The sequence below is a fragment of the Gastrolobium bilobum genome, unplaced genomic scaffold (assembly GCF_033153095.1).
Source record: "Gastrolobium bilobum isolate Gb01-03AN ecotype WA unplaced genomic scaffold, APGP_CSIRO_Gbil_v1 utg1269, whole genome shotgun sequence".
Taxonomy (NCBI): Eukaryota; Viridiplantae; Streptophyta; class Magnoliopsida; order Fabales; family Fabaceae; genus Gastrolobium; species Gastrolobium bilobum.
Window position 1 is genome coordinate 390,906 of NW_026898540.1, and position 27,521 is coordinate 418,426.

Below are 27,521 nucleotides of genomic sequence, written 5' to 3' on the forward strand. Positions count from 1 at the left end.
AAATCTAAAAAATAATATAAGTAAAACATGAGAGAAATATAAAATTATTAATATAATTTTCACCTAACAATTTTAATTTTTGAATTGAAATGATTCTTTATACAAAACACTTTGATTTCTTTCTTAACTTAATTAGAGTTATTTTATGCATTTGACTTGTGTAATTTATTTTCTTACTTTATCTTCTTTATTTTATTCATTATAGTATAACAACTTTTTTATAAAAAGTTAGGTAGAAAAGTTTAATCTTCCATGCCAAGTCATGCTTAAGAGAAGCCTACTCAAATATTGCACCATATTTTTTTAAATTATTAATCTCGTGCTAATTTAAATTAATTTTTTTAATAATCTAAAAATTGCAATAACTTGCTAATCCTGTGACGCGTATTAAGAAATGTAGAGCTGTGATGTGATAGCTAGCTTAACGATTTGAAATTTTTAAAATGAATCAAATAAATTTTTAATTTTATTTATTTATTTATCTGGATTTTTGTAAATTTATGGATTACCTCGTGAGTATATACATTTTAAGATTTATTAATATTAGAATAATTTTATATTCTGTTAATGAATTGTCTTACTTACTTTATAAAAAAGTATTAATTAATGGCATTTTTGGTTCCGAAGATTTATATCTTTTCTTCCTTCGGGAGATATATGCATGCTTTTTTCCTCCATTGAAATATCTAATTAGATAACCATCATTGTCCATCAAATGTTGACAATCTTTTGTAAAGAAGAAAAAATAGTTGCTCCGTACAGAAGAAAAAGCTTACGCTAAAGGTGCGTAAAAATGTATATTTCTCACTAATTTTGGTTTTTTTTTTTTGCACATTTATGTTATTTTTACATTATTTATTAGAAAAATAAAATAAAGGAAATATGTTAAAATATGTTTTTTATTTTATTATTTAAAATACTGATATTAAAACAATTAAAAAAAAAATTAAAGTGTCAATATTATCATCAAGATCAACAATACTTTTATTTCAAATTAGTTGGGATAGATAGTCAATAAACCTAAATGATAAATAAGAAAAAATTATTAAATAAATATTACTTTATCACCCGATACATAGTATTAGGGTTTAGGGTTTTATATTATATTAACGCTATCTCTTATATTTTATAGAGCGTCTATGGGGAATTGATTCTAATGGGAGGCACGTAAGAATAAAGTATTAAAAGTAATAATAATAGTAGGCACAACTAAGACAGGTTTTGCTATTAAGTGTTGGATTAAGAGTGGTGCAAACTGCACGGATCAGGTACATAACACAGTTCCGAATATCGGAGAAGGAGGACACACAAAGAGGATCTCTAAAGTCTAAACACACACACTCTCTCTCTAGTCTCTCTATATATCTTCCATTCCTGTTTCCTCTGCATTTTCTTCTTCGTTCACTCAATATGGGATCAGTAGCTCAGGTGCTTTTTACACCTCTCACTTCTTATGTTTTCCAATTTGGATTGTTTCAACGTTTATTTATTGTTTTGACTATAGGGTTTCTCCAAGTCTCTCGTTATGACCGTGCTCTCTGAGATCGGGGATAATACTTTTTTTGCAGCTGCAGTTTGTCTCCTCTCTCTCTCTCTCTTTTGTGTGTGTGTGTGTGGTGTTTTGAGTTATTTAACTGTGATGAGTCTCGTATTGATTGGTAATAAACTAAATGAAGTGTATATAAGTAGGGAAAGCCATGAACCCAATACCTTAAGATTTTGGATTGAAATATGGTGTCGAATCCACTTGCTACGATTGATGTGGCTTTAACCTATTGGTGATGGTCCCCGACCACCACAAGTTCTCTCTCGACCAGCCTAACAATGGTGTTGGGCTTAAGCTAGCCTATTCACCCGCTAGGAGGTGGGTTAAGTACCTAGGGGAGCATACTAATGTTGAGTGTCACACGAAGATTGTTGGGTTATTCAAGTATGATGAGACTCACATTTGTTGGTAATAAACTAAGTAAAGTGTATATAAGTAGAGTAACCAATGAACCCAATACCTTAAGATTTTGGATTAGGACATAATGTTAGACTCACTTATTACGATTGGTGTGGCCTTAACCTATTGACGATGGTCTTCCACCACATGCTCCCTCTGGACCCACGTGTGTGTTAAAATACCAAGAAATTATTTATGTTCCTTTTCCTTTTTCTTCTTTTGGAGAAAAATAAAAACTATTTCACTTATCAAGTTAAACTTGTGTTGAATTGGCCCGTTAGTTAAACTTAGCTTGCGGAGTTTATCTCATTTTGCGTAAAAGTTGACTGATAGTCTAAAATTTTAAGCTTGTGTGTGAGTGTATTCATTGGATCGTAGCCTAGCTAGGTGACGGTAGTCTTTTGATGATATTGAAAATTTTGAAAAACATGAGGCAAAACACACTAAATTGTTCTTTTAAGTTAGTGGGTCAGGTTATGTAGGTGAAGAGGTTAGGTTGATGTATATGCTGGATTAGAAATTGGTTTCACTTTTTCATAATCTTTTTTATTGTCCGCGCAACTACTGGTTTAGATTTGTTAGAGAATAAATATTAAAACATTAAACGCCTATCACTAACAAACATTTTGATTCTCACCGCTTGAATGAAGGGGATGTGTTACATAGTGTTATAATATGGGTGCAGCTCAGTTGGTAACTTGGCGCTGAGTTAGTGGGGTTGGATATGTGTTCGATTCCCGCTGAATGCATTCTTGGGGAGGGGGCTGAACCTTTAGCCATCACTGTTCCCTCGCACTCCGGATTAGTCCATAGCCAGCTCAAAGAGTCGAAGCTCGTGGGGATACCGGAGGGAGCCAACTCGTCTCAAAGAGATAATTAGGGTTGGGTAACTCCAAAAAAATAATAATAATAATAATAATATAAAATTATTAAGGATACATCACTTATCAGCTTGAACTTTTGATTGAGATGATTTTTTATCAAGATTTGTCGAAGTAATGAATTGTAATTTCTTAAAGGTTAAAATTAATTTCTAGGAGCCAATACTTATTGGAATATTTAAGTATGTCTTCAATTATATTTTAAAGGTTTCCAATTGAATTTTTACTGAACGTAGAGATGGTTCTTAATCAAGATTTGTGTAAGTAATGAACTGTAATTTTTTAAAGGTTAAAATTAATTTCTATTAGACAATACTTATTGGAATATTTAAATGTCTTTATATTTTTAAGGTTTGTGATTCAATTTTTTTTAACCTTGGATCTACACAATTGTTTGTTTTAATTTAGATCTTTGAATCCAGACTATCGTTCATAAAAGTGCTAAAGCTGACAAAGACAAAATTAAAAGTTTTTAAAACTACAATCACTCAATTACAAATTTTTAAAATTTAATGATGGGTTCGCTTTTTCTGCGGTTATGCAGATAACTTATCTGCAATAGTAAGCCCAATATGATGTTGTTTTGAGCGAAAATCATGATATTTTTGTAATTTTAATTTATTTCATGGTTATTATAGTCTTAATAATTATAATTTTTTAATATTTCAATCTCAAAACGACGTCGTTTTGAGAGTAAATGCAGATAACTTATCTGCAGTAACTGCAGAAATATTTTTCTGTTTAATGATTTATTTGAGCATCATAAAAAAAATTATAAGGAATTATAGATCACTTAACTTTTATTTTAATAAGAATTTTATGAATTATTTGGCAATCAATATTCGATCGTGTTTTCTATTAATTGAAAATTTCTCAATTACTCTGGTACCAGCATATACATACGTTGGAAGAGATCTTCGATGAAAATGGATTTGAAACTGAAATGCATGCTCAATGATATATTTATTTCTTTCATTCATGTGTTCCCAAAGAAAGAGAGAAAGAGCCCTTAATACTAGTTTGGCTGTGGGGTCTTGAGAATAGAAATCAAAACTTTTATTTTTATTTTGGTATCTGAGACTAAGACCATGAATTCATGATGCTTATTTCAAGATACTGGCTATGCGACATCCCCGACGACTTGTCTTGTCTGGTTGCCTGTGTTCTTTGATTGTAAGAACTTTCTTCTTTTCCTTTTTTGCTTCATTTATTTTTTTGATACAATAACTTGTTATTACGTGACTTTTTAGTTTTGGGTCTCATACCTCACCGAAAATTTTGAATTCTAGGTGATGACGATTATCTCTGCTGTTGTCGGCTGGGCAGCTCCAAATGTGGTGCGTATTCTTTATTACCCTTGAAACATAGGTGGTTTTTGGTTTTTTCTTTGTTCATTATCGATTAATATATTTTTATATGTGATTATACATATCTTGTTTTATTCTAGGGAATTATATCTGTAGTGTAGGAACCAAATGTGTTGTTATGTTAAGAAAAAACAAGAACAATTTATTGACAGATATAATAATTCCTACACTTTTTTTAATATTATATACTTGTCCTTTTTTTAATATGAAAATAAATTTGGTTCCTACAAAATTTTTTGTGGAAAAAAATATTTTTGTTTTTGCTGAAAAAAAAAATTATCCATCACGCTCACTTAAAAATGAGTGTAGAGAAGATATTGGTAGGACTCATTCATTTTTGAGAAAAATATTTCTGCAGTTAATACAGATAAATTATCTGCATTTATTCTCAAAATGACGTCGTTTTGGAATTGAAATATTAAAAAATTATAATTATAAAGACTATAATAACCCTGAAATAAATTAAAATTACAAAAAATACCGTGATTTCCGTCTTAAAACGATGTCGTGTTAGGCTTATTGCAGATAACTTATCTGCAGTAACTGCAGAAAAAGCAAACCCTTCATTTTTATATGTGTGATAGAAAAAAAAATTTATAACAAAAACAGAAACATTAAAACTTTTTTTATACCTTTTTTAGTAGATTGTTTTATTTTATACTTTAAGATTTTTGTGAAAGACATGAAAAAAAATAAAAAAACAGAATAAAAATATAGTTACATTTTCGTAATTATTAATATAAATATAATACCTGAAAATTAAAATAGAAAACAAACCAATACCACTTTAATTAGTAATTCGAGTCATTACGCATTGATTATTGGATTGGTAGGTAGACTTTGTGTCAAAAAATCATGAATGTATTAGATTTGTATAAATTATAAAAATTTATTCCTAAATTTTTTAACCAAGTTTTAAGATGATATCAAACTAACTCTTTTTGTTTTGTACAAATCTATTCGTACCAGCTTTAGGTGCCGCAGGCCAATAAAATATTGACACTAACATTTATTTAATAAAATTTTTAGTGATCTTCACGAAATACTGCAGGTCTCTCGTAAATGGACTCATCACATTACAACATTGTTATTCTTTGGGTTTGGAATATTGTCCTTTAAAGATGCAATATTTGAAGAAGGGTAACGATTTTATTGTCTCTCACATTCATTTCCTGATTCTTTTGTGATGAACATTAGTTTGCATCTGAGTAGATATTTTGCTACTCATGCTTTATTGATTTCGCTGGGTAGGGACGAGGACGAATTGGCTGAAGTTGAAGCAAAATTGGTTGGTTTCTCCATTCCATAGGATTTCTTATTTTTAATACTTAATTTCTTCTTTTGATTTTTCGTACTTATATTGTAATTAGGATGCAGACAGGAAGACTAACAAAGGAGCTACCAAAAATAGCAATAAGGTAAAACTATCAAATTATCAATCTAATAAAATGTGTCTTTGTAAAAATATAAAAAAATAAATAAAAAAATTTCAGTGGAAGTGTGAAGAGTCCTTTTCTCGTAATGTGGGAGGTGCTGTGGACTTGTTATATTTGTTCTATTAAAGGGGTCACTTTCTGTATCTATAAAGTTAGACTTTTAGACTTTCATTGTTGAAAATTTCACTCCGAGGCACCATCATAGCTCACACCTCACGTACCTTAAGTGTGATTGCGTCACACTGTTACGAAGAGGGCTTCAACAAGGGAAAGGAAGCATTCGGTGAGATTGAAAGGGTACGTGGCTTAACTGAAAGTGAAGGTATGGGACACATGTCGTGCGATTAGATGATGAGTGTGAATGAGGACAGATGTTAGTTAGTGAGAGAGGGGTTGTTATCAGCCTTGTACGTGGCTTGTAATTGGACAATAGGTATACATATAGGTTGTATTGAACATTTCGTTTTTTTCATCTGAATATACAAACTCTCAATTCGTTCTTTCTTTTTTACTCTCCTCTGTCTCTGTCTCTCTGTTAGGCTGAAACCTAACAACTGGTGCTTTCATTTGAACACCACATGTTCGACGAAATGCGCGTTCAGGATCTTGCTGAGGAATTTACCACCTTTCAACAACGTGTTGATACGAGGCTGCATGACAATCAATCGCAGCTTTATCGAGTGAAAACTTGCTTGGATGACTATCAGAATCAGATGCAATTAATGGTTACACAATTGCAACAACTCAACACCACAATTCTCGCCATGGATGCACGCAACCGTGATCCTCCTGTTCGCGTTCCACCAATTCCTCCACATGTGGATGGCAGGAACATTTCCAAGGCGATTCGCTTGGAGATTCCATTGTTCAGTGGTGTGGACCCTAACAATTGGATTTTTTGAACGGAATTATTCTTTGTCCTTCAGCAAATTCCGGAGGAATTCAAGGTACCTATGGCAGGGTTACGCATGGACGACATGGCATCTGGCTGGTACCAATGGATGTACAACAGTGGCTTAATTCGTTCCTGGATTGAACTGACACGATTGCTGCGTGAGCGTTTCGGTGCTTCTGCTTTTACAAATTTGAAAGGAGTTCTTTCCAAACTGACTCAAGTAGGTACGTTGCGTGATTACATACAGCAATTTGAGATGCTGATCAATCAGGTGCCAGGGCTTGATGATGATTTGTACCTGAGTTTCTTTGTTTCGAGCCTGCAACCTGAGCTTAGAAGTGTTGTCCAGCTTAGATCACCAGTGACATTACATCAAGCTATGCAACAAGCATTGGCCTATGATGATCACCATACAGAGCTTCGTGCTTCTTTTTCCTTGGGTGGTAAGAAGTTCTTTTCAAGGACTTGTCCTTCTACTGAAGCTGGCATTTCTACTACTAGCACTTCCACAGTTTCCCAATTGACAATTCCTAAAACCACGGTGCCTCAATTGCCTGCTCCCAATCCAGTGTTGGCCTTACCTGCTCCTACCGCTATGAAGAGGTACTCTCATGCAGACATGCAAAAGAAAAGGGAGTTAGGTATATGCTATTATTGTGAAGAGAAATGGCATGCTAAGCACAAGTGTAAGAATAGATTGTTTTTGTTGGTGGGGGATATGGATGAAGGACCCGAGGAGATAGAAGAAGAGGAGGAGATTTTGTGGCAAACGAATAATACTGCTAAGAGTCCTCAGGAGGGTGCCTTACATGCATTGGCTGATCATTCTGGCACGCATTCCCTGGGCTTCATTGCACTCATTAAGGGTTGTGAGTTCCCTGTTTTGATTGATTCGGGAAGTACTCATAACTTCCTAAAACGAGAAGTTGCTTATGATTTAAACTTGCCTATGACTCGTTCCAAAAAAATACGGGTTTTCCTAGGTAATGGGGAGTTTTTGTCCACTGATAGGAGATGTCTCAAGGTAGCAATTAATTTGCAAGGCCATGAATTCTTCATTGATTTTTGGGTGCTGGAGCTATGTGACCTTAATATTGTCTTGGGAATGCCTTGGTTGGAGGCCCTTGGCAAGGTCACTCACGATTATGTGAAGTCTTCGATGGAATTTCTTTGGCATGGGAAACACATAATACTGAAGAGTGCTCCTGCATCATAAGAGATGGTGGTCCATAACAATGGTAAGGAGTTGAGTTGCCTTGCATTGTTGCAGCACACAGGGAGCTGTTCCTTAGAATCCGAAAATGAATTGGTGGCTGCTAAGGAGAGGATGCCTGCACAGTTGTGGCATGTTCTATGGCAATATCATGAGGTGTTTGAGATTCCACATGAACTTCCCTCTTTCCGTGGAAGGGATCATGCTATCCATTTGGTGGAAGGATCCAAGGCAGTGAATGTTAAACCATATCGATATGGTCATCACCAGAAAGCTGAAATCGAACGACAGGTATCTGATTTGATCTCAGCTGGGTTCATACAGCATTCTCAGAGCCCCTTTTCATCTCATATCCTTTTAGTACGCAAGAAAGATGATACTTGGAGAATGTGCATTGACTACAGGGTTTTGAATGCCATAACCGTCAAAGATAGATTTCCAATTCCTACCATCGATGAGCTATTCGATGAGTTGGGAGGAGCACGAATTTTTAGCAAATTGGACTTGAGAGCTGGGTATCACCAGATTCGGGTCCTGCCTCCAGATGTTAAGAAAACGGCTTTTAGAACTCATGATGGACATTATGAGTTTTTAGTCATGCCATTCGGTTTGACCAATGCTCCAGCCACTTTCCAGGCAGTAATGAATCAGTTGTTGAAACCCCATTTGTGCAAATTCATTATTGTATTCTTTGATGGTATACTGATTTTCAGTAGATCCATGGATGAGCATGTTGAGCATTTGGCTATTGCATTGAATTGTTTGCAGGTGCACAAATTTTTTGTGAAGCTATCTAAGTGCTCATTTGGGGTTGAATCCATTGAGTATTTGGGTCATATTGTCTCAAGCCAAGGAGTGCATGCCGATCCGAAGAAAATCCAAGCCATGTTAGATTGGCCCTTGCCTGTTAATGTGAAGAAGTTGAGGGGATTCTTGGGTCTTACAGGCTATTACCGTCGTTTCATAAGGAATTATGCCATGCTAGCTGCTCCTTTGACAGAATTATTGAAAGCTTCAGAGGAGTTTTTGTGGACAGATGCAGCAACTCTGGCCTTCCAGCAATTGAAGGATACTATGAGTAGGACCCCTGTATTGGTCTTACCAGATTTTTCCCTTCCATTTGCTATAGAAACATACGCTTCCAACAGTGGAGTAGGGGCAGTGCTTTTGCAGCGGGAAAGACCTCTAGCTTTTTTCAGTAAGAAGTTGGGAATAAGGATGGCTAACTCTTCCACCTACGTCCGTGAGCTGTATGCTATAACGGCAGCTGTCGAGCGTTGGAGACAATACTTGTTGGGATCAACTTTTGTGATAAGAACCGATCATAAAAGCATCAAGGAATTACTGAATCAGATTATTCAAACGACTGAGCAACAAAAGTATTTCTGTAAGTTACTTGGTTACTCATTTACAATCGAATATAAAGTGGGTAGTAGCAATGTTGTTACAAATGCTCTTTCAAGAGTACATGAGGATTGTGGATTGCATGCCTTGGTTTCAGAACCGGTTTTTAATATGCTTGAGGAAGTCAGGAAACAAAATTTGCAGGACCCTTATTTGTTGCAGTGTCATCAAAGGCTCATTACTGGTGATGGAGCTGATAATTCAATTTCTGTGAAGGATGGCATCCTCTTTCATAACAACCGGTACTTGCTTAGTTCCACCTCCTCATTGATCCCTGTGTTAATTCATGAGTTTCATGCTACACCCGTTGGAGGACATGCAGGAATGTTGCGTACATTTCTCAGGCTGTCTGCCACATTCTACTGGAGTTCCATGAAGAAGGATGTGAAGGAATTTGTGGCCAAATGTATAGTCTGCCAACAGGTGAAGTATGAGGCTGCTAAACCAAGTGGACTACTACAACCATTAGCCATGCCCGAAGGAGTGTTTGAAGAATTATCTATGGACTTCATTGTTGGACTACCCATGTCTAGAGGTTATTCAACTACCGTTGTTATAGTTGATAGGCTTTCAAAATTTGCATACTTTGGCAAGCTGCCTCCGTCCTTCACAGTAGCAATAGTAGCCAATTTATTTTGTGAATTGGTAGTTTTCACTCATGGATTTCCAAGATCTATAGCGACTGACTGAGACCCCCTGTTTGTTAGTCAGTTTTGGTCTCAATTGTTCAAGCTTAGTGGGACGTCATTACATACTAGTTTTGCATGTCATCCCCAATCGGATGGGCAAACCGAAGTGACAAACCGTTACCTTGAGCAGTATTTGCGTGCTTTTTGTCATGAAAAGCCAAAGGGCTGGTCAGAATTCCTTGGATGGGCACAATTTCATTACAATTCCAGTGTACACTCAAGCATTCGTATGACTCCTTATACTGCTGTCTTCGGTAAGCAGCCATTGCATATCCCTTCTTGTCCTAGGGGATTGGTTAAGGTAGAAGCCGTTGAGGCTTTACTAGTCCAAAGAGATGAAATCCTCTCACGGTTGAAAGCTCATTTGATGCAAGCTAGAAACCGAATGAAAATGCAGAGTGACAAACACAGGAAGGACAGATCATTTACAGAAGGGGATTTGGTTTGGGTGAAATTACAACCATATAGGCAAGTTTCAGTGGAAAAACGTGCCAGCCACAAGATTGCAAAACGGTACTTTGGGCCTTATCCGGTTGAAAGGAAGATAGGAAATGTAGCTTATAGGTTGCAGCTGCCTCCTAATTGTTAGATTCACCCTACTTTTCATGTTTCCTTGCTTAAGCCTTTCAGGGGAAGTTTGGATACTCAGCCAGTACCTATTCCAACTATGATAGAAGAGAATAGGCCAGTACAAGTCCCTTTAGTAGTGTTGGCAGGTCGTATTGTCTTTGTGAGAGGAAAGCCACAACGACAGTACCTGGTGCAGTGGACAAATACCGTCCCCGAGGATGCTTCTTGGGAGATCGAAGAACACTTGCAACACTATTATCCTTCCTTGGACCTTGAGGGCAAGGTCGTGTTTGATGAGGGAGGGAATGTTACGAAGAGGGCTTCAACAAGGGAAAGGAAGCATTCGGTGAGATTGAAAGGGTATGTGGCTTAACTGAAAGTGAAAGTATGTGATACGTGTCGTGCGATTAGATGATGAGTGTGAATGAGGACAGATGTTAGTTAGTGAGAGAGGGGTTGTTATCAGCCTTGTATGTGGCTTGTAATTGCACAATAGGTATACATATAGGTTGTATTGAACATTTCGTTTTTTCATCTGAATATACAAACTCTCAATTCGTTCTTTCTTTTTTCCTCTTCTCTGTCTCTCTGTTAGGCTGAAACCTAACACACACATAATAGTTCACTAAGGCAGAAACAATTATGGTTCATTTTCTAATTCATAATTAAGCTATTGAAGGGACACCTTCTACACATTATTAATAGAGCTGTTATTCAGCAAAAAATCACACTAGAGATACTATGCCTTTAGACACCATCCCCTTTTACTTTCAGCTTTCGTCTTAGATCACTCACGGTGACTCTCCATAGAACTTTGGTGCATGTCATTGCCTTTTAAATCACTATTATATGGAGATATTTTACACCTTTAAAGGAAACAAATCTAATTTAACCATACATTCAATTCAAGAGGGATATATACACGTGAGAAAGTGACTTTTCCAATATAAAAGGAATGCCACAAACCGTTGTGGGTCTCATATATTTGTTTAACTTTTTTTTTGTCCCGTAGAGTGGAAAAAGGTTGGGCCCCAAAATGTGCCTCTAATGTAGGTACCAGAACTCGTTACCGGAATTAACCAGACAAATCGCTCCACCAACTAAGAACGGCCATGCACCACCACCCATAGAATCAAGAAAGAGCTCTTAGTCATCCAATCAAAGTTTATATATTACCTAATCAAATCGTGAACTCTATCAACCTTAGGAGAACAGATCTGACTTAGTTCCTTCCGTGGAGGCACCACCCACCATAAGGAGATACCCTGTGGCTGCCTTGGCCATCGTGGGTGGGGCCCTCCACTTATCTAGGTGTGTTTCTTGTCTCGGAGAGGTGAAGTGTGCGACTGGGTTTCTTGCGTTTTCCATTCTTCTCAGCCGCGTGTCATGCGGTGACATTGGGACTGACTTGCTTATCTTTTGTTGTGCGTTGTCTACCCACTTTGGAGCCACCTCATGCTTAGTGTTCCTTAAGTGGTGACAGTGTTTGGTTCGGTGCCTTTGTTCTCTCGTTGGGTTCGCTTCATTCCTCACGGTGTTGAGTATTTAGCTTCTTGAAACAGATTTCAACTTAGTGTCTTCTTGGATCTTGGCACATCCAGCCTTCACTGATTTCAGTCTAATATTTATTGGTGGGACCTTGCCACGTCCTGCTTCATTTAGTTCCTCTTAAATCTGGTGGGTGTGCTCAGTTATTTCGGTACTGCACTTTAACTTTCTGGTCCTTCCCCCTGAAATGGGGAGGAATAGAAGGAAGAAGTTAAATGAAGATGACCTTGGTGAATCTGAGTCCGCTGTTGAAGTGGAAGGAACTCCTTCAAACCAGCTCCCTAGTTCCTCGGGTCATGAGGCTGATGCGCACCAAGTGTTCGAGGAAATTCCTGAACCAGAAGAATGCTCTGATTCAGAAGGAATACCTGCGCAAATGAACAACCTGGATGCTGTTTCCAACTCGCAGCTTGGACAATCTTCAGAACCAAAGGATAAATCAGTTACTCTTGGAGTTGAAGACTCCATCATCGAAGAGGTAGAAGGAAACTCTGATGTAGCTGCTGAATCCAATGCTCAGCCACCCTTTCCAGCAACTCTTTGGGCCAATCTCTTCAAAGAAAACAGAGGAGAAAGCAAAGGCCATCACTGGAATAATGAGTGTGAACCTGCTCCTTTGGCTGAAAAGGTTATTGTGGACTATGGAGATGTGCAATCCCTCGATGAAACTCTTGGTTTCTGTCTGATTGGTTATATTGTAGGGAAGTTTCCTGGTCTTAAAGCCTTGCTAAACGTATGCAGAAAATGGGGTGTGAAGTTTGCTTATTCCCCACATTCGAGTGGATGGCTCATCTTCAGGTTCCCTTCGGAAGATGATATGAACAAAGTTCTCCAAGCTGGACCATACTTTGTTTTCAAAAGCCCTCTGCTTTTAAAGGTCATGCCACCTTATTTCCACTTTGGTGAGGAAGAACTAAGCAAAATCCCTGTTTGGATTAAGCTTAGAAATTTACCGCTTGAGCTCTGGAGCAAGAAAGTTGTAGGTAAGATACTCAGCAACGTGGGCAAACCATTGAGGACTGATCACTTGACTGCCACAAGGGGTTCTATCTCCTTTGCTCGAGCACTTGTGGAAGTGGATGCAGCCAAAGAGTTAACACAAATGGTTGTAATCCAACTTCCAGATGGCAGTTTGCTCAAGCAACCAGTGGAGTATGAGAACGAACCTACCTTCTGCAATTATTGCAAAACCATTGGGCATGAAGTGGCCTCCTGCACTTATGCTCCTAAGGGTGCTGCCAAAACTGATAATTCAGAGAATGATACAGAATCATCCAAGGAGACTGGTCCTACTAATGTTATTCATGTGGATGGAGCTCACGTCTCTCCACTAGTCCAAACTGAAAATCTGACCTTGGTTGCTGCCACCAACATAGGCCAGCAATCTGAACCAGAATCGATTGAGGGCCAGAACCAAGCCACCCTTGCTGTTTCTAAAATTTCTGGTAATCCTTCTTGTTCTCTTAATGATGGATTCACTGTTGTAGCTTCCAAATCAAGAAGGAAAAAATTCAAATCAATTATGCAGAAAATCCATCTATCTAAGGTGTCAAGTAGGCCTTTCAAAGTGGGGAAAAAAATTGCTAACACCTTCCCAGCTAAAGATGGTGCCTCACATGTTGCTAATGGTGCTAATGGGAAGTTTAGACCACCATTGTCCCCTGCTAAAGTTGCTGGTAATGAGAAGGCTGCTCAGCCAATTACCTCCCTTGCAACTAGAAGCATCCCAATTGGTCATGTTCCTGACCTTCCTTCTGCTTCCAAGCCCCCTGATTCAAATTTGAAGAAGAACAAATCGAAGAAGCCAGCCCACCTCAAGGAAAACAGAATCAACTCTCAACCAATGGAGGCACTGAATAAGGGGTCTAAAAATCATTTTATTACTGGTGTTGGGGATTCTCTCCCCTCTCCAATATTATGATCATCTCCTCATGGAATATTAGAGGCTTCAACATGCCTCTAAAGCATCGTGCGATGCAAAAGTTTCTTCAAGACAAAGAAATAAATGTTATGGCTATATTGGAAAATAAATTGGATTCATTTTCTGTCAATGATATCATGTGTAGGAAGTTTAATGAGTGGAAATTTAGCCAAAAGTGGACTGTGTGCAAGAAGTTGAAAGCTCTCAAAGGCCCCATCAAGACTTTAGCCAAAAGTGAGCTCAATGGGCTATCTTCTAGAATTGAGCAAGAAGAAATTGAATACAACCAGGTACTCCTGTCCCTTCAACTTCATCCTTCTGATCATGATCTGTTGTGCCTAGCTGATAGAAGCAGGGGTCAGATCATGCATCTGCGCAAAGCAGAGCAGGCTCAAACTGCCCAGATTTTGAAAAAACGCAACTTAGTTCAAGCTGACCGATGTACTAGCTTCTTTCATGCCTACATCAAGCGCTCTAAGCATGCTCGTTTTATAGCTGTAATCAATCTTTCAAATGGGCAAAGTACTTCTTCTCAGGCAGACATTGCAAATGCTTTTGTTCAACATTTCAGTGAGCTTTTCCAGGCATTCGAGGAGACTACTGCCCCTATCCCTGCTATATGTGAGGCTGGTCCGAAAGTTCCACTCTCCACCTTTGGTGATTTAATGGCCCCAATTTCGAAACAGGATGTTTGGAGTGTTCTCTCCTCAATGGATGATAACAAATCCCCAGGCCCAGATGGCTATAGCTCTCTATTTTTCAAAAAAGCCTGGAGTATAATAGGTGATGACATTTATGAGGCAGTGAATGAGTTCTTTTCTTCTGGGAAATTGCTCAAGCAAGTGAACCATGCCTTCATTGCTTTAATTCCAAAGTCTGATCATGCTTGCCAAGTGAAGCACTTTAGGCCTATCTCTTGCTGTAACATTTTGTACAAGCTTATCTCCAAAATTCTTGCCTCTCGAATTGCCCCTGCTCTTGAGCTTATCATTGGCCCATTTCAGTCTGCCTTCTTAAAAAATAGGAATATGATTGATAATATATTCCGTATTCAAGAGCTTCTCCACAAGTACTCCCGGAAGAGAGTTTCCCCTCGGTGCCTACTAAAAATTGATCTCCACAAAGCTTATGATTCTGTGTCATGGAACTTCCTCAAATGTAGGGGTGCTAAACGAGCCAGGGGCCTTACATGGGCCTTTGTCTCGGCTCGTGAAGGCCTGAGCTTACATGTCTAAAATTGATTGTTGGACCCAGGCTTGGACTTGTATAAAAGCTCGTTTAATAAAAAAGCATCAGGCTCCAATTCCAAAGCTCGGCCTTAGAGCCTCTCAGGCTTGCCTAATATTTTTTTTTTTATATTTTTTTATATTTTTTATACTACTTGTGATAGCACTCTCTCTCTCTTCTCAATTCATTTCATCCCATTTTATTAATTAAACAGACTTTTTGAATGATTTTATTTTATAATATGCTATTTGGATATACATTAAATTTATGAATATTTATGGAATTACTAGTGCTATTGATTGTAGATTTTGTTTGGGTAAATTTTTGTTGTCTTATTATTTTAAAACAGGCTAACAGGCTAAACCAGGCTTTTATTTTTTGTAAATGAGTCAGGCTACAGGTTGATATTATATTCGTAACATGTAACAGGCTAAGGCCAGTCTGACACATTTGAACACAGGCTCGGTCCGTTAAGACCAAAGCTCGGCTCGGCTCGGCTCGTTAACACCCCTACTCAAATGGATGCTTAATTCAGTTGGGTTCCCTCCTAGGTTCATTGGCTGGATTATGGAATGTGTCTCAACCACCTCTTTCAGTGTAGTGGTGAATGGTTCTATCCATGGTCATTTTAAAGGGAGCAGGGGATTGAGACAAGGTGACCCCCTCTCACCTCATCTCTTTGTCCTTTGTCTTGAATACCTCTCAAGGGACTTGATGAGCCTTAAGGACAACATTCTTTTTCAGTTTCACCCATTTTGCTCCAAGTTGAATATACCCCATATGGCTTTCGCGCATGATATTATGTTACTGTCTAGAGGTGATGTGGCCTCCATTGCTACTATTTTTGCCAAGTTTTCCCACTTTTGTTTGGTCTCAGGGCTGTCAATTAATGCAGAGAAGTCTGCCATTTACTCTGCTGGTATGGACCATGATTCCCTGACGGAAGTGCAACGCTTCACAGGTTTCGAATTGGGCTCTTTCCCTTTCAGATATCTTGGAGTGCCACTTCTGTCCTTAAGACTAAATGTGACCCATTATGATCCACTTATTACTCAAATTGTTGGCCTTGCCCAAGGGTGGAACAAAAAAACATTATCTTATGCAGGGAAATTGGAGCTAATCCGAACTGTGATTCAGGGAATTGCAAACTTTTGGATGGGTATATTTTCTCTCCCCTTTTCTGTCATCAACTGAATCAATGCTCTGTGTAGGAATTTTTTGTGGGGAAAACCGAATGGGGGAAAGTCCATGCCATTGGTTTCCTGGTCTGATATCTGCACCCCTAAGCATGAAGGGGGCCTCGGTCTATTTAGCCTCAAAGAGTGGAACCTTGCTTTGCTTGCTAGGATTTTATGGGACCTCCACTCCAAGAAGGATTCTCTTTGGATCAAATGGGTCCATATTCATTACTTCCAAGAAGGTAGCCTTTGGAACTATGTTTCCTGCACTTCGGACTCTACTTTGCTAAAGAAGATTATTTCGATTAGAGACTTGCTCCTGAACCGTGAGCACCACTTGAAAGGGGCTGTACAAGTGCTATGCTCCTGGACTTCTAATAATTCACTGATTGCTAGCAAAGCATACAACTACATCAGACATCCAAAACTGTTAATGTATTGGCACAAGGTTGTTTGGAACGCTGCAATTCCTCCCAAGGTATCATTCATTTTCTGGACGGCTGTGAAACATAAGTTCCTCACGCTTGATAGAGCCCCTTTTTTGGATCTTGGCTCGGCTTGCCCCCTATGCCACTCGGCTGTTGAGTCCCACTCTCACTTATTTTTCACATGCTCTCAGTCTATCCAAGTCTGGAAAGCAATCCGTGATTGGTCCCCCTTTACCCGTGGATTTCTATCTCTTCAAGGGTCTATTAATCATCTCATCCGAGCCAAGGCTTTTACTAGCACCTTGGGAAAGACTCGTTGCCTTGTGCTTGCAACTACAGTGTATTGTATCTGGTTGGGCCGTAATATTTTGATTTTTGAGAAATCTCCTTTTTCCATAGAGGATGTAATTAACAAGATTAAATTTCTTGTTTATAGGCACTCACACTTGACTCATTTGTACTAGACACATGCCCCTAGTGGACCAGCTTAAGCTCTTGCACTGTATGCATATGTCTTATTTTTTTTTGTAGCGGGGTATGCCCCGTCTATTTTGTATATCATTTTGGGTTAATACATATTTACATTTTTCCCAAAAAAAATGTAGGTACCAGAACAACTACTTATTTCTAATAAATAATTGATTATGCACAAAATGGAATTCTCAGAAACTAATATAATTGTCATTCTGAGACTGAATATATATACATATACATTTTATGTCCTTATTCCCAGGTTGATGATGATTTGAAAAAGCATAAACGGCCATTTTTGTCGCAGTTTTTCTCCCCTATCTTTTTAAAGGTAATAAATTAATATTATTGAGTATTTAATTGAATACAGAGCTAGGCCAAATCTGATCCCCTTTATCATGTCTGTTCCATTCTGTAGGCTTTTTCCATCACCTTTTTTGGTGAATGGGGTGATAGGAGCCAGGTATGTGTAATTAGAAAAGCACCCCCTTTTTTTTTCCAACAAAAGTTCAAGATTGAAGACTACTCCATCACTTCATTAATCATAACATCATTAATCAAAATTTGGTTAATATTTTAGCTGGCTACCATCGGGTTGGCTGCAGATGAGAATGCAATTGGCGTGGTTCTTGGAGGGATTCTGTAAGTTTTGACTATACATTTATGTCAATATTTTTGCTTGAATTCTACATTTATACATGTGTAGTCATACATTGTGAATGCAATGTGTTTGCTTAGAGTCATATGTATGTAGAACGGGTGTCACACGCCTAAGGTCCTGCAATTTCTTAGGGATGACACTAATTCTCTATTGTACGTCACAGAGGACAAGCATTGTGCACTGTTGCTGCTGTTGTTGGAGGAAAGAGTTTAGCATCTCGGATATCTGAAAAAATAGTAATAATTCTTATTCTTTTTTTCAATTGAATGTAGAAATTATGCCCCCAACACTGGCTTTACTCACACATGGTTTACACTTTACAATGGTTATGTTATGTCCACCTGTTTTTCCCCCTTTAGCTTCTGTTAACTTCTCAGTCTTTATTCAAGTCATCATCACTTTTTCATGTTTAAATAATTTCAAAATTAGTTTTAGACTAACAAGATAATGGTATAGTATGAATCTGTGTTTGTATGTCATCTAAGTTGAACTTCACACTTGCAGGTTGCACTCTCAAGTGGAATTCTCTTCATCATTTTTGGTATCCACTCGTTCCTTTCTCCAATCGAATCATGAAAGACATGCTAGTGGTTATGTTTAGCAAATATGCTTGTTATGTTGTGGTTGGCTGCCAAAAGAGCCTTAGTGCTGAAAGACCTTGTTTAACCCATTTGGAAAATTTATGGCTCAATAATCATTGTAGAACCAGAACTGAATTCAATCCATGATGTTAATTTATTTGGATTTTTGTTTTTAATTATGTACCTCCGGTTTATCTTCCTACCTTGATCTGTTTAAAGCATATATGAATTTCCAAAGCTTTCTTTACCGGAGGGGAGAAGTAAGAAAGAATAGAGATTTACAAAAAGAAAAAAGAAAGAGCAAATGAAAAATTAGTAGAGACGACGAATGAATATCCAGAGTTAGAAGCTAAAACTCCTGCTTACTAAATAGTTTCTTACAGAACTCTTTCACTATTACTAATTTTATTTTTTTTCGCTTCCTTTTCCTTCCTCAAATCAAAGGTCCAAATTTTTTCCTCGGGGCTTATGTTTCTATGCAATAAACATTTTCCAATGATTTGAGCGAGTTGTTTAGCTATAGAAACTAGTTTCCTTTTTCAATCACATGATTGAATTGAAATTATCATCATTTCCTAAATTTACACAGTTTATTGCGCAAGAATTAAGAACTTTTGCAATTTTTAAGAGCCAAATTGTAATAAAATTTTGGTAATGGCTCGTGTACGGATCCAACGCAATGATACTAGTGAGGTACAACAAAGCAGGTTTATCTCATATTCTCATTTATGTACTTTTAAAGAAATGAAAGTTACTTGTGTATTAAGTGTTAACGTTTTATTTCTTTTGTTTTTGTTTTTTGGGTGAAGTTACCGGTCACGTTTGAATCATCAAAAATATTGAGTAAAACTACAACTGTTATTAATTAATTTACATAATATGTGCATAAAATGTGTAAAATCATCATCACTAAACATTAAGTACCAGTACAAGATAATCCTAACTATTTATCTCTTAGCCTGCACTAAGAAATAAAAAAGACATCAAATTTTTGGTATATTGATCAGCACCTCCATCAACGGATATGCTAAAGGATCACATTTAAATCCCATGATTTTAAAAAACAAAAACTTGGTCAATTATTTGGTGGAATCCTACAAATAAGATACTTGACAAGGTGTTGTGAAATGCTTTATTCAAAATCACAACTATCTCATGTCTTAATAATAAGATGATGAGGTTTTACACAAGATATGTCTTTTTTCTTTTTTTAGTTTCTCTAAACTTTCAAGTGGGGAACTTATATACACATACTAAAGCAAAGGGAGATTTAAACTGAAACCTGTCATCAGCAACCACCACTAGCAGGTTCAATTGAACTGAGTAACCCATTGCCTCTTAGATGCATGCAATGATCTTCAGCATCAGCTTGAGCACAGATGATTACCACTGAAAGTCCATTGTAGTGAGCTTCTTGCATGATATTAACTGCATTATCAAGGGTCATTCCAGGGATGACCTTCATCAGTACTTGGACTACATATTCCCGTTTATTGTAGTTGTCATTGTGCAATATTACACGGTATGGTGGTGCTGTTTTCCGTGACTTCCTGCACATCTTAGAAAAGCCAGAATCAAATATTTTCTTTCTTTCATTTCATTCTAGAAAGAAAGAAATAGTTAACTATCCATATATAATATCCTAGAAAATTAACCAGCATAACAGAACAACAAAGCAGCTAAACCGCTATAATGGATCTCCTAGTTCCTTCTCATCAGGAAGGTTAAGGCATAAAGATCCACTCATTTTATAAATGACTAACCAAATTATTTTGAATAAATCCAGTTTTAGGCTGGTTTTTACAACAAATGACCACATGCCTTATATTCTGTTGAGATATATAAAACTATTAATGTAATCTCACCCAACAGCTTAAGCTTTGGGGTTGAATTGATTCTTTACATGGTATCAAAGCCTCGGTGTACCGAGTTCGATCCTCACTGCCCTTCACTTTCTTTCTAGTGGAATTTCTTTCTTCGCACAGGTAGGTGGGCCTATGCATTGTCCACCCTTCAAGCTCAGAGGGCTCTCGTGTGAAGGGGCGTGTTGAGATATATAAAACTATTAATGTAGCCCCATCCAACAGCGGCGTGTTGAGATATATAAAACTATTAATGTAGCCTCACCCAACAGCTTAAACTTTTGGGTTGAATTGGTTTTTTACATTATCAATAATAATAGGGACCCCATTGAAAAAAAAATTCTTCAATTTCCCATTGTTTATTGGCAAATCTCTTCAAACATTCAATGGTTTAAATACTGTCACATTGTAATGAGGATCTCCTTGTTATCGCATTTAGAAAAACAAAGTTGAAAAATGAATTTTGCGCATTTAGAAAAGTATTAATTTGAAGATAAACAGTCAAAACTTCTGCTTACTTCAAATCAAATTCAGATTCACGGCCAGGGGCGACTTTTTCAATTACTGGCTTTTCCAGCAGCCCTCCCCCTTTTCCAGGTCCTGTTGCTAAAACGGCCATGGGAACACAAAGATTGGAGCATGGTCCTTTACAAAAAGAATATTTGTCCCCTGTAATGCAAATCTTTAACAACTATACTTGTAGCACTCACCATAACATAGGATGAGACAAGGTTTTATGGACGCTAAACATTTCCAATCACAAAGTAAATTGTAAAACAAGTATATAATATGTCAGAAACAAAACAAGCTATCTACCACTTATAGTGAAAAATTATTAGTAATGAACTTCTACAGGTATCAAGAAACATGAATAAATATGAACAAACACAGGAATTTCAACAAACAAGCACACATAAAAGGGAATGGAAATAAAGGCTCAGGAAAAATGTGCAGTGTACACACCCCTCAAACTTTAAGGCAATTGTAGTACCCACCATGAACTTCTAAATCTCTCTGGATCTAAGAATTTATTTATCTGCATATTAGGTAAAAAATTTGGTCGGCAAGGGAAAGTTAGCAAGGTGGACAATTGAACTTCCGACTTCAAAATCACACCCAAATCTTGAAGGCTAGAGCCGGTGCCAATCGAGCTACAAGCTCATTGGCAGATCTAACAATTTCTGTTATACGATTTGCCAAGCCACTTGCACGGTTCAAGATTCACAAATAAAAAATTATCCTGGCGATTCACGACCGGAATTGCGATTTGATAACCTTGTTATCACTAATATACTTATCATTATATGAGATTTTTTAAAAGAAAATTAATATTTTTGAGAAATTATTTTATATTTTATACTTAAAAAAAAGTGTTAAAATACTCTATTAATTTTTTATTTTGATGGAATTATGGGACCAATATCAGATTAGGTTATGACAAGAGTATTAGCCGTTACATAATTATTGCATGATAAACAAAATTTGTTAAAATAACCGATGAATTGACATATTGTAGCATTTCTCATAGTTTGGGGGTTCAGTTGGTAACATGAAAGTTCATGGAGGCTACTAGTAAAAGTTAATAGGTGCGTATATATTTTTCCCTGAAGACAATGATCAAATACAAATAAAAGAGCAAAAAAGAGGAACAAACCATAAAGAACCTAATACATTCAGGTTGAAGCCAATGTAATATTAAAAACATCACATTACAAACATTACTAGACCCCGTGTCCATCAATCAGGATAAACCACTAACATACTCTTTTGCTTGGCAGGGTTTATCTAAGTGAAACCTCCTCATAAACTCAGGCACTCACCTCTTATACTTACTAATATCAGCTAGCTTGATGTGAAGACAGCAATTTACTTTTCATACATATACATATACTTAATAACTTAAGAAAATATTGGACCCTGTCATTAATAGTGGCACTATCATGCACCATGGTGCAGGTAGTGGCGCCCAGCCGCTATTTTAGCTATGCGATGCCACCATTTGCAGTAGCGGCTATAACAGCCACAATCACGGGTAGTTAATCGTGGCCGTAGCAGCATGATTTCAACGCTAATGTGAAGGACATGTAATAATCGATTGTAAGGGGATGCAATCAACTTTTTCCCCTTCTTTAAGTTGCAAGCCACATCTTTCTTGATTGTGACTCATTTCTGGCTCACTCCCTCTTCCTCCTTGTGCCAGAAAAAAGTATCTCTTGCAACTGTATCTCCTCTATTTTCCCGCAACCCACTCATCAAATAGACATATTTTTCATATTTCCAAGCAAGTATCTTTCCAGAATTTCTTGCTCTCTGTTCATAGGGCTGATGAGCCTTTAACAACCACTAGGCATCATACAAGATTGAAGAAGCAAGCTACTTATATACCTTCAAAGCTCTAGCGGTAGGGGAAAGGAAAAGGGAAAAACAGTTATAGAGAGTAAAGAAGGTGGCGATGAAGAAATTGAAGAGGAGGAACAGATCTGCAATTTTAATAATAGTGAAAGTGATGAAGAAGAAGACTTAGAATCAGGTGGAAATGATGATTGTGATTAGTTCCTTCATTGAATTTGAAAGTGACTACGGAAATTTGTATTCAGCAATATTTAGGTCCTTCCTTTATGTTCCTTGAATGTTGTTAATTTAGTTCCATTCAATGAATTTTTGTTGCTTCCTTTATGTTCCTTTAATCCTTGTTTAGAATGAAAGTGACAATACAATTAATTATGAACAAAAGTCTTTGATTTTGAGTAATTTTTTTTATTTTTGAGCATTTATATATGTGTAGTATAATTTAGTATAGCAATTTTATCCACTTCACTGTCGTATTTATACCCCGCCTATTATACCGCCACAGCATGTTTGGGGTCGGCCAATTGGACTACAAAACATCATCAGGAGCTTCATTTCATTTCCTTCAGTACTAGAAGGGAAGTTATGCTCCTTTTTCCATTCTAGCAGGTGTAGTCCTAATCTCAAACTATGGGAAATGGGTCATTTTTTTAGAGCAGCAGGGAAACTCGAAATCAATCTGATCAATCAACTATACTTTTTTGGATAAACCACAATTATCCTCCACGGGAAGCAATCATGTTCGAGCCGGAACAACCAAATCATGGTGGGACTAGCTCTCTCAAAGAGGATTTTTTGCATTCACGTGAACTTGAACTCAATACCTTGCTTAAGCGAAATCAAGCATGTACCACTTGAACCAATCCCCTGGTGATCAATCAACTATACTTCCCTAAAGGGTTACTCACTTGAACCAAAATTCTACAAAAATAGAATAAAACAAAGGGCTAAAATTAGGAAGTATAATTGTAATTCTAGCAAGGGAAGAACATGAACTAAACGGAGAAATAGGACTAAGTTAATAATACCGAGCTAACCCAATTCCCAAAGATTGTGACTTTATCCCTCTATCTTCTGGGATGATACTGAAAACACCATTGTCAATGAATTGCAGCTAGAGAACTACTTCGGATTGCTAAAACATTCATGCTAGTCAACAAATTCAAAAGAAAAAAAAAAACCTTATTTTGCTGGTTAAAGAAGAAAACGAAAACCCTACAAAAATATAACCAAACCCCAATTTCCCTAAACACCAGAAACTCAAGTACATAACAAAATTTATTCATTCACATCAGAGAGTCGAAAAAACCACTGTGTTGAAGTGCCTAAGGAATCGAAATCTCTGAGAAGTAAGAAAGAAGTGAAGGAAGAACCTGGTTTCGGGTTGAAGACCTGGTTGGGAGAGAGGCCCATTCTCCCACAAATCGCATTCTCCATCTCTCTCTCTCTCTTTTCCTTCTGATTGATGTTTTCTTTTTGGGGTTTTGTTTTTCTTCTCTGCACATCAAAAAAATGAGGAAACCAAAAATGGAAAATGGAAAATTAGGATTGAAAACTGGTGGGCTGAGAAAATGACACGTGTATATATAACAATTGTTTGGCACTTGTGTCAATTAACAAGTTTTATCCTTAACTTGCAATTTACAAAGTTTTATAATTTACAAAACCCATATTATATTAGTTTTTTCTGTATTTTTTTTGAAAAATAACTTACATAAATTTTGAAAATTTAGATATTAGCTTATACGCATAAATAAATTTTAAAATTAAATTGTTAGTAAAAGTTTTAAAAGACTAAATTTCTTGTATACCTGATAATTAATATAATATAAAATAAGAAAAGGAGGTACATGCAATGTTAATAAAATCGGAACAATCAGGGAACCAATAAACCGGTCATATAATCGGTTTGGTTGAATCAACGAACCGGTCAGTTTTCATGAAAATCGATGACTCGATTGGTGATTCGGCCCGGTCTAAAAAAAAAATTCCAAATTTTTTTTTCAAAAAAAAATTCATAATGGACATATTTAAATATTTTTCTGTTTATTGACTTACATGAGTTATGTATCTACAACACTAATATTGTCTCAATTATGCACTATGCAAAAAAAATTTGATTTGATTTATAGTTAGAGATGTCGTTTACTGAACCTGAAGTCTCGTAGCACGATCATTATATCTTTGTTTGATCCTTTATTGTATAATAATATGTGATTTATTATTTTTTATATTAAAATATTTAAAAATTTTATTTTTTTTAGATATTTGATTATGTTATAATTTTTTAATATAAATTATAAAATTGCATATAATAATCAGGTCATGCGATTGAACTAATGATTTAATAACTCAGTACTTCAACCGAGTCAATGATCGAGCCAATTTTAATAATATTGGTTAATGTATAAAATTTTACTGTGTGACAACATTTTTTGACGTGGGCTTCAGTGTAAATGACCTCCTTCTTTTTTGGGCTTTGGTTTCGTACTGTTGCAGTAACCATTTTTTTTTCCTGCAAAGCAAAACGACAACATAAATAATAATAAAAAATTTGTAACAAACACTGTATTCAATAATTATCTTTTGTCTGTAGTTTTGCATGACAAGTAAACTTTTTCCCGTAAAATGATTGTTATTTATCCTTTTTTTATATAAATTGTTATACATACCGCTTTTTTATTTAAAAGAAAAAAAATCTTTTTTTCAATGATTAATAAAAGGGCAATACATTTATTATGTAACATGATAGAAAAAGTAATTCCTATTGATCTATCGATTATTGTGCTAACATTTCTTTTGTTTTTTGTTTTTTTTTTCACAATGGATCCCACCAAAGTTTGTTAGTGTAGGAAATTGGTTTCCTATCATGTTACATAACATAAGTATTTCCCTTAATAAAAAGAGTAAGGATATTCTAATTACTAAAAATTCTCTTACTACTAACTTACTACCCACCACATCATCATTGGATCAAAGAAAGAGAATGTTAAAAAGTTTTTGAAGACAGAGAAAATATTAATCTAATGGTGATTAGATAGGTAGTGAAAAATCTTGATAACGAAAATATCCCTCTTCTAATAAAAAAATGAATAAACCCTTACTTGAAACATAAATATGGGTTAGTTCTTGCTACGTCAACTGGCAGGCCCCATTCCCTATCAGCCTTGTAATCGTTACACCGACAATTTACTTAATTGTTTTGGCTGCCTTAATGGTATTTGACCTTCAAAGATAAGGGTGCCCATTTTGAAGTTCTAAATTCTCGGGAAGCAATTTACGTGAGTTGAAGAAACAATATGGACAAAAAATAAATAAATAAATAGAAAACATGAAGAGATGATGGATCAAACTTATTTGTTTTTTGTTGTATTATAAATTTCATAATTAAAATGAATTGCAATCTATTGTAGTTTTTTTTTTTTAATTACAACAGATTAAGTCATCATCTATATATGAGTGTATTATATAGACCCGTTTGATTAAGTGACATTTTATTTTGGTTTAAATATCTACAACGTTGATTAATGTGAGTAACAATATAGGTTTGACCCATAAATCCGTGATGAAAAACGAACTAAGGATAATAAATTTTACTAGATTCCCTTTATATTTAGGATATGCGGTAGAAACAATTTCAATAGCAGTAAACAAAAGTAACGTGAACTATAAAGGAAGATTATAGTCTTTCAAACTTTACAGGAATATCTAAGTAAACATAATAGCGTACCTTTTGATATACTAAGAATCATGTCTTTAATAAATAAATTTAAACTTTATAGATTGTTTAGCCCTGCCAGAAGGGCCATTGTCCACTCATTTTTGGTTTGATTGAACCTACTGCAAGTGTAGAAGATGCAACAAGAATAAGAATTCTAACGTAGCATGAAAACTGGCCAGGCAAAGAGCCTAAAGATATAGACTACATCGAATTTATAACCTTAGAAGGGAGAGAAGATGTTGAGACCAATTTGACTAACTTAGAAAGCAGAGCTGAGGTTGTTCATGTAATTTGTCAAATATTTCATGTATTAATGATGACCATATTCATGTTTAAGACACATGATGAAGAATTGATAGACACCCCATGCGCATTAGGAAATTATTTAAAACGCGTGAATTAATTTCCAATACTTTCAAAACCTTGAAGAATGGTCACAATGCAACCAAAAGGACATGTTTGTACCATAAAAAAAACAAGGATTAAAAATGGGCAAACCGAGGCTAACGCAATTTTTGGCATACTAATGCAATTTAAATATGTATGACTGAAAGATAAATTTTTGGCAAAAGCACCATACTAAGAAGTAAGAAGGTTTGGTAAAACATTTGCCTAGTGAAAGTATGTTTGATATGTTTTGTCGTACTAATGCAATTAGTTCCGTAATAAGATCAATTTTATCTGGACTCACTGCTGGACTAGTGTCTACCTCAACTGATGTCATGCAGTTTAAGAGTGTACAAAATAACCAAAAGACTGAACTGAACCATGAACTGAACCGAACCGCTCTTAAAATAATCGGTTTTTAAAAATCAGTTTATGAATCGAACCGGTTTTTAAAGAATCAGTTCGTAAATCGAACCAATTTTTAGAATCAGTTTAAAAACTGAACTATTTTGAACCGAACTGAACCATTTTCAAACCAAACCAAATTGATTTTTATAACTTTAATTTTAAATTTTTTTTAAAAATTTCTTTTCAAAATAAGGTCGACCCGAACCGGTTTCGAACCGAATCGTTTCTAACCGAACCAAACCACTTCCAAACCGAATCAATTTTGAACCGAACCATTTTTGAACCGAACCATTTAAACCAATTCGGTTCAATTTTTCAAAAAACTCAATTCGGTTCCACCAATACGCGTTCCTAATGCAGGACCTAATGCAGTCCCATT

The 27,521-nt window shown here is 36.2% G+C and overlaps 2 protein-coding genes across 3 annotated transcripts; one reads left to right on the forward strand and one right to left on the reverse strand.

The window, feature by feature from the left end:
* The first annotated feature begins 1,410 nt into the window (after positions 1-1,410).
* Positions 1,411-18,410, forward strand: LOC133317283 (GDT1-like protein 5). The gene is made up of 12 exons (XM_061519140.1): positions 1,411-1,428; positions 1,505-1,573; positions 3,940-3,999; positions 4,116-4,163; positions 5,245-5,333; positions 5,445-5,481; positions 5,564-5,611; positions 17,436-17,504; positions 17,592-17,636; positions 17,754-17,815; positions 17,998-18,070; positions 18,339-18,410. Exons 1-12 carry the CDS (start codon positions 1,411-1,413, stop codon positions 18,408-18,410), a joined length of 690 nt encoding a protein of 229 aa, XP_061375124.1.
* A 915-nt stretch (positions 18,411-19,325) lies between these two features.
* Positions 19,326-24,144, reverse strand: LOC133317251 (ATP-dependent Clp protease adapter protein CLPS1, chloroplastic). Of its 2 annotated transcripts, XM_061519099.1 has the most exons (4): positions 24,000-24,144; positions 20,796-20,946; positions 19,877-19,965; positions 19,326-19,786 (listed from the first exon to the last, which is right to left on the reverse strand). In XM_061519099.1, the coding sequence occupies exons 1-4, from the start codon at positions 24,061-24,063 to the stop codon at positions 19,704-19,706; spliced, it is 387 nt and encodes a 128-aa protein (XP_061375083.1). In that variant the 5' UTR covers positions 24,064-24,144; the 3' UTR covers positions 19,326-19,703. The 2 variants fall into 2 exon arrangements, with proteins under 2 accessions (XP_061375083.1, XP_061375082.1); XM_061519098.1 differs by having other exon boundaries at positions 19,326-19,965.
* Between the last annotated feature and the right edge of the window lie 3,377 nt (positions 24,145-27,521).

Excerpts from the sequence above, each read along its gene's own strand:
- LOC133317283 (XM_061519140.1), top strand. Across the intron at positions 4,164-5,244 it reads GCTGGGCAGCTCCAAATGTG|GTCTCTCGTAAATGGACTCA; the intron begins GTGCGTATTCTT and ends GAAATACTGCAG. Across the intron at positions 17,637-17,753 it reads AATGGGGTGATAGGAGCCAG|CTGGCTACCATCGGGTTGGC; the intron begins GTATGTGTAATT and ends TTAATATTTTAG.
- LOC133317251 (XM_061519098.1), bottom strand. The coding sequence starts at position 24,063 with ATGGAGAATGCGATTTGTGGGAGAATGGGCCTCTCTCCCAACCAGGTC. Across the intron at positions 20,947-23,999 it reads GGTCTTCAACCCGAAACCAG|GGGACAAATATTCTTTTTGT; the intron begins GTTCTTCCTTCA and ends TTTGCATTACAG. Across the intron at positions 19,966-20,795 it reads GAATCTGAATTTGATTTGAA|GAAGTCACGGAAAACAGCAC; the intron begins GTAAGCAGAAGT and ends TAAGATGTGCAG.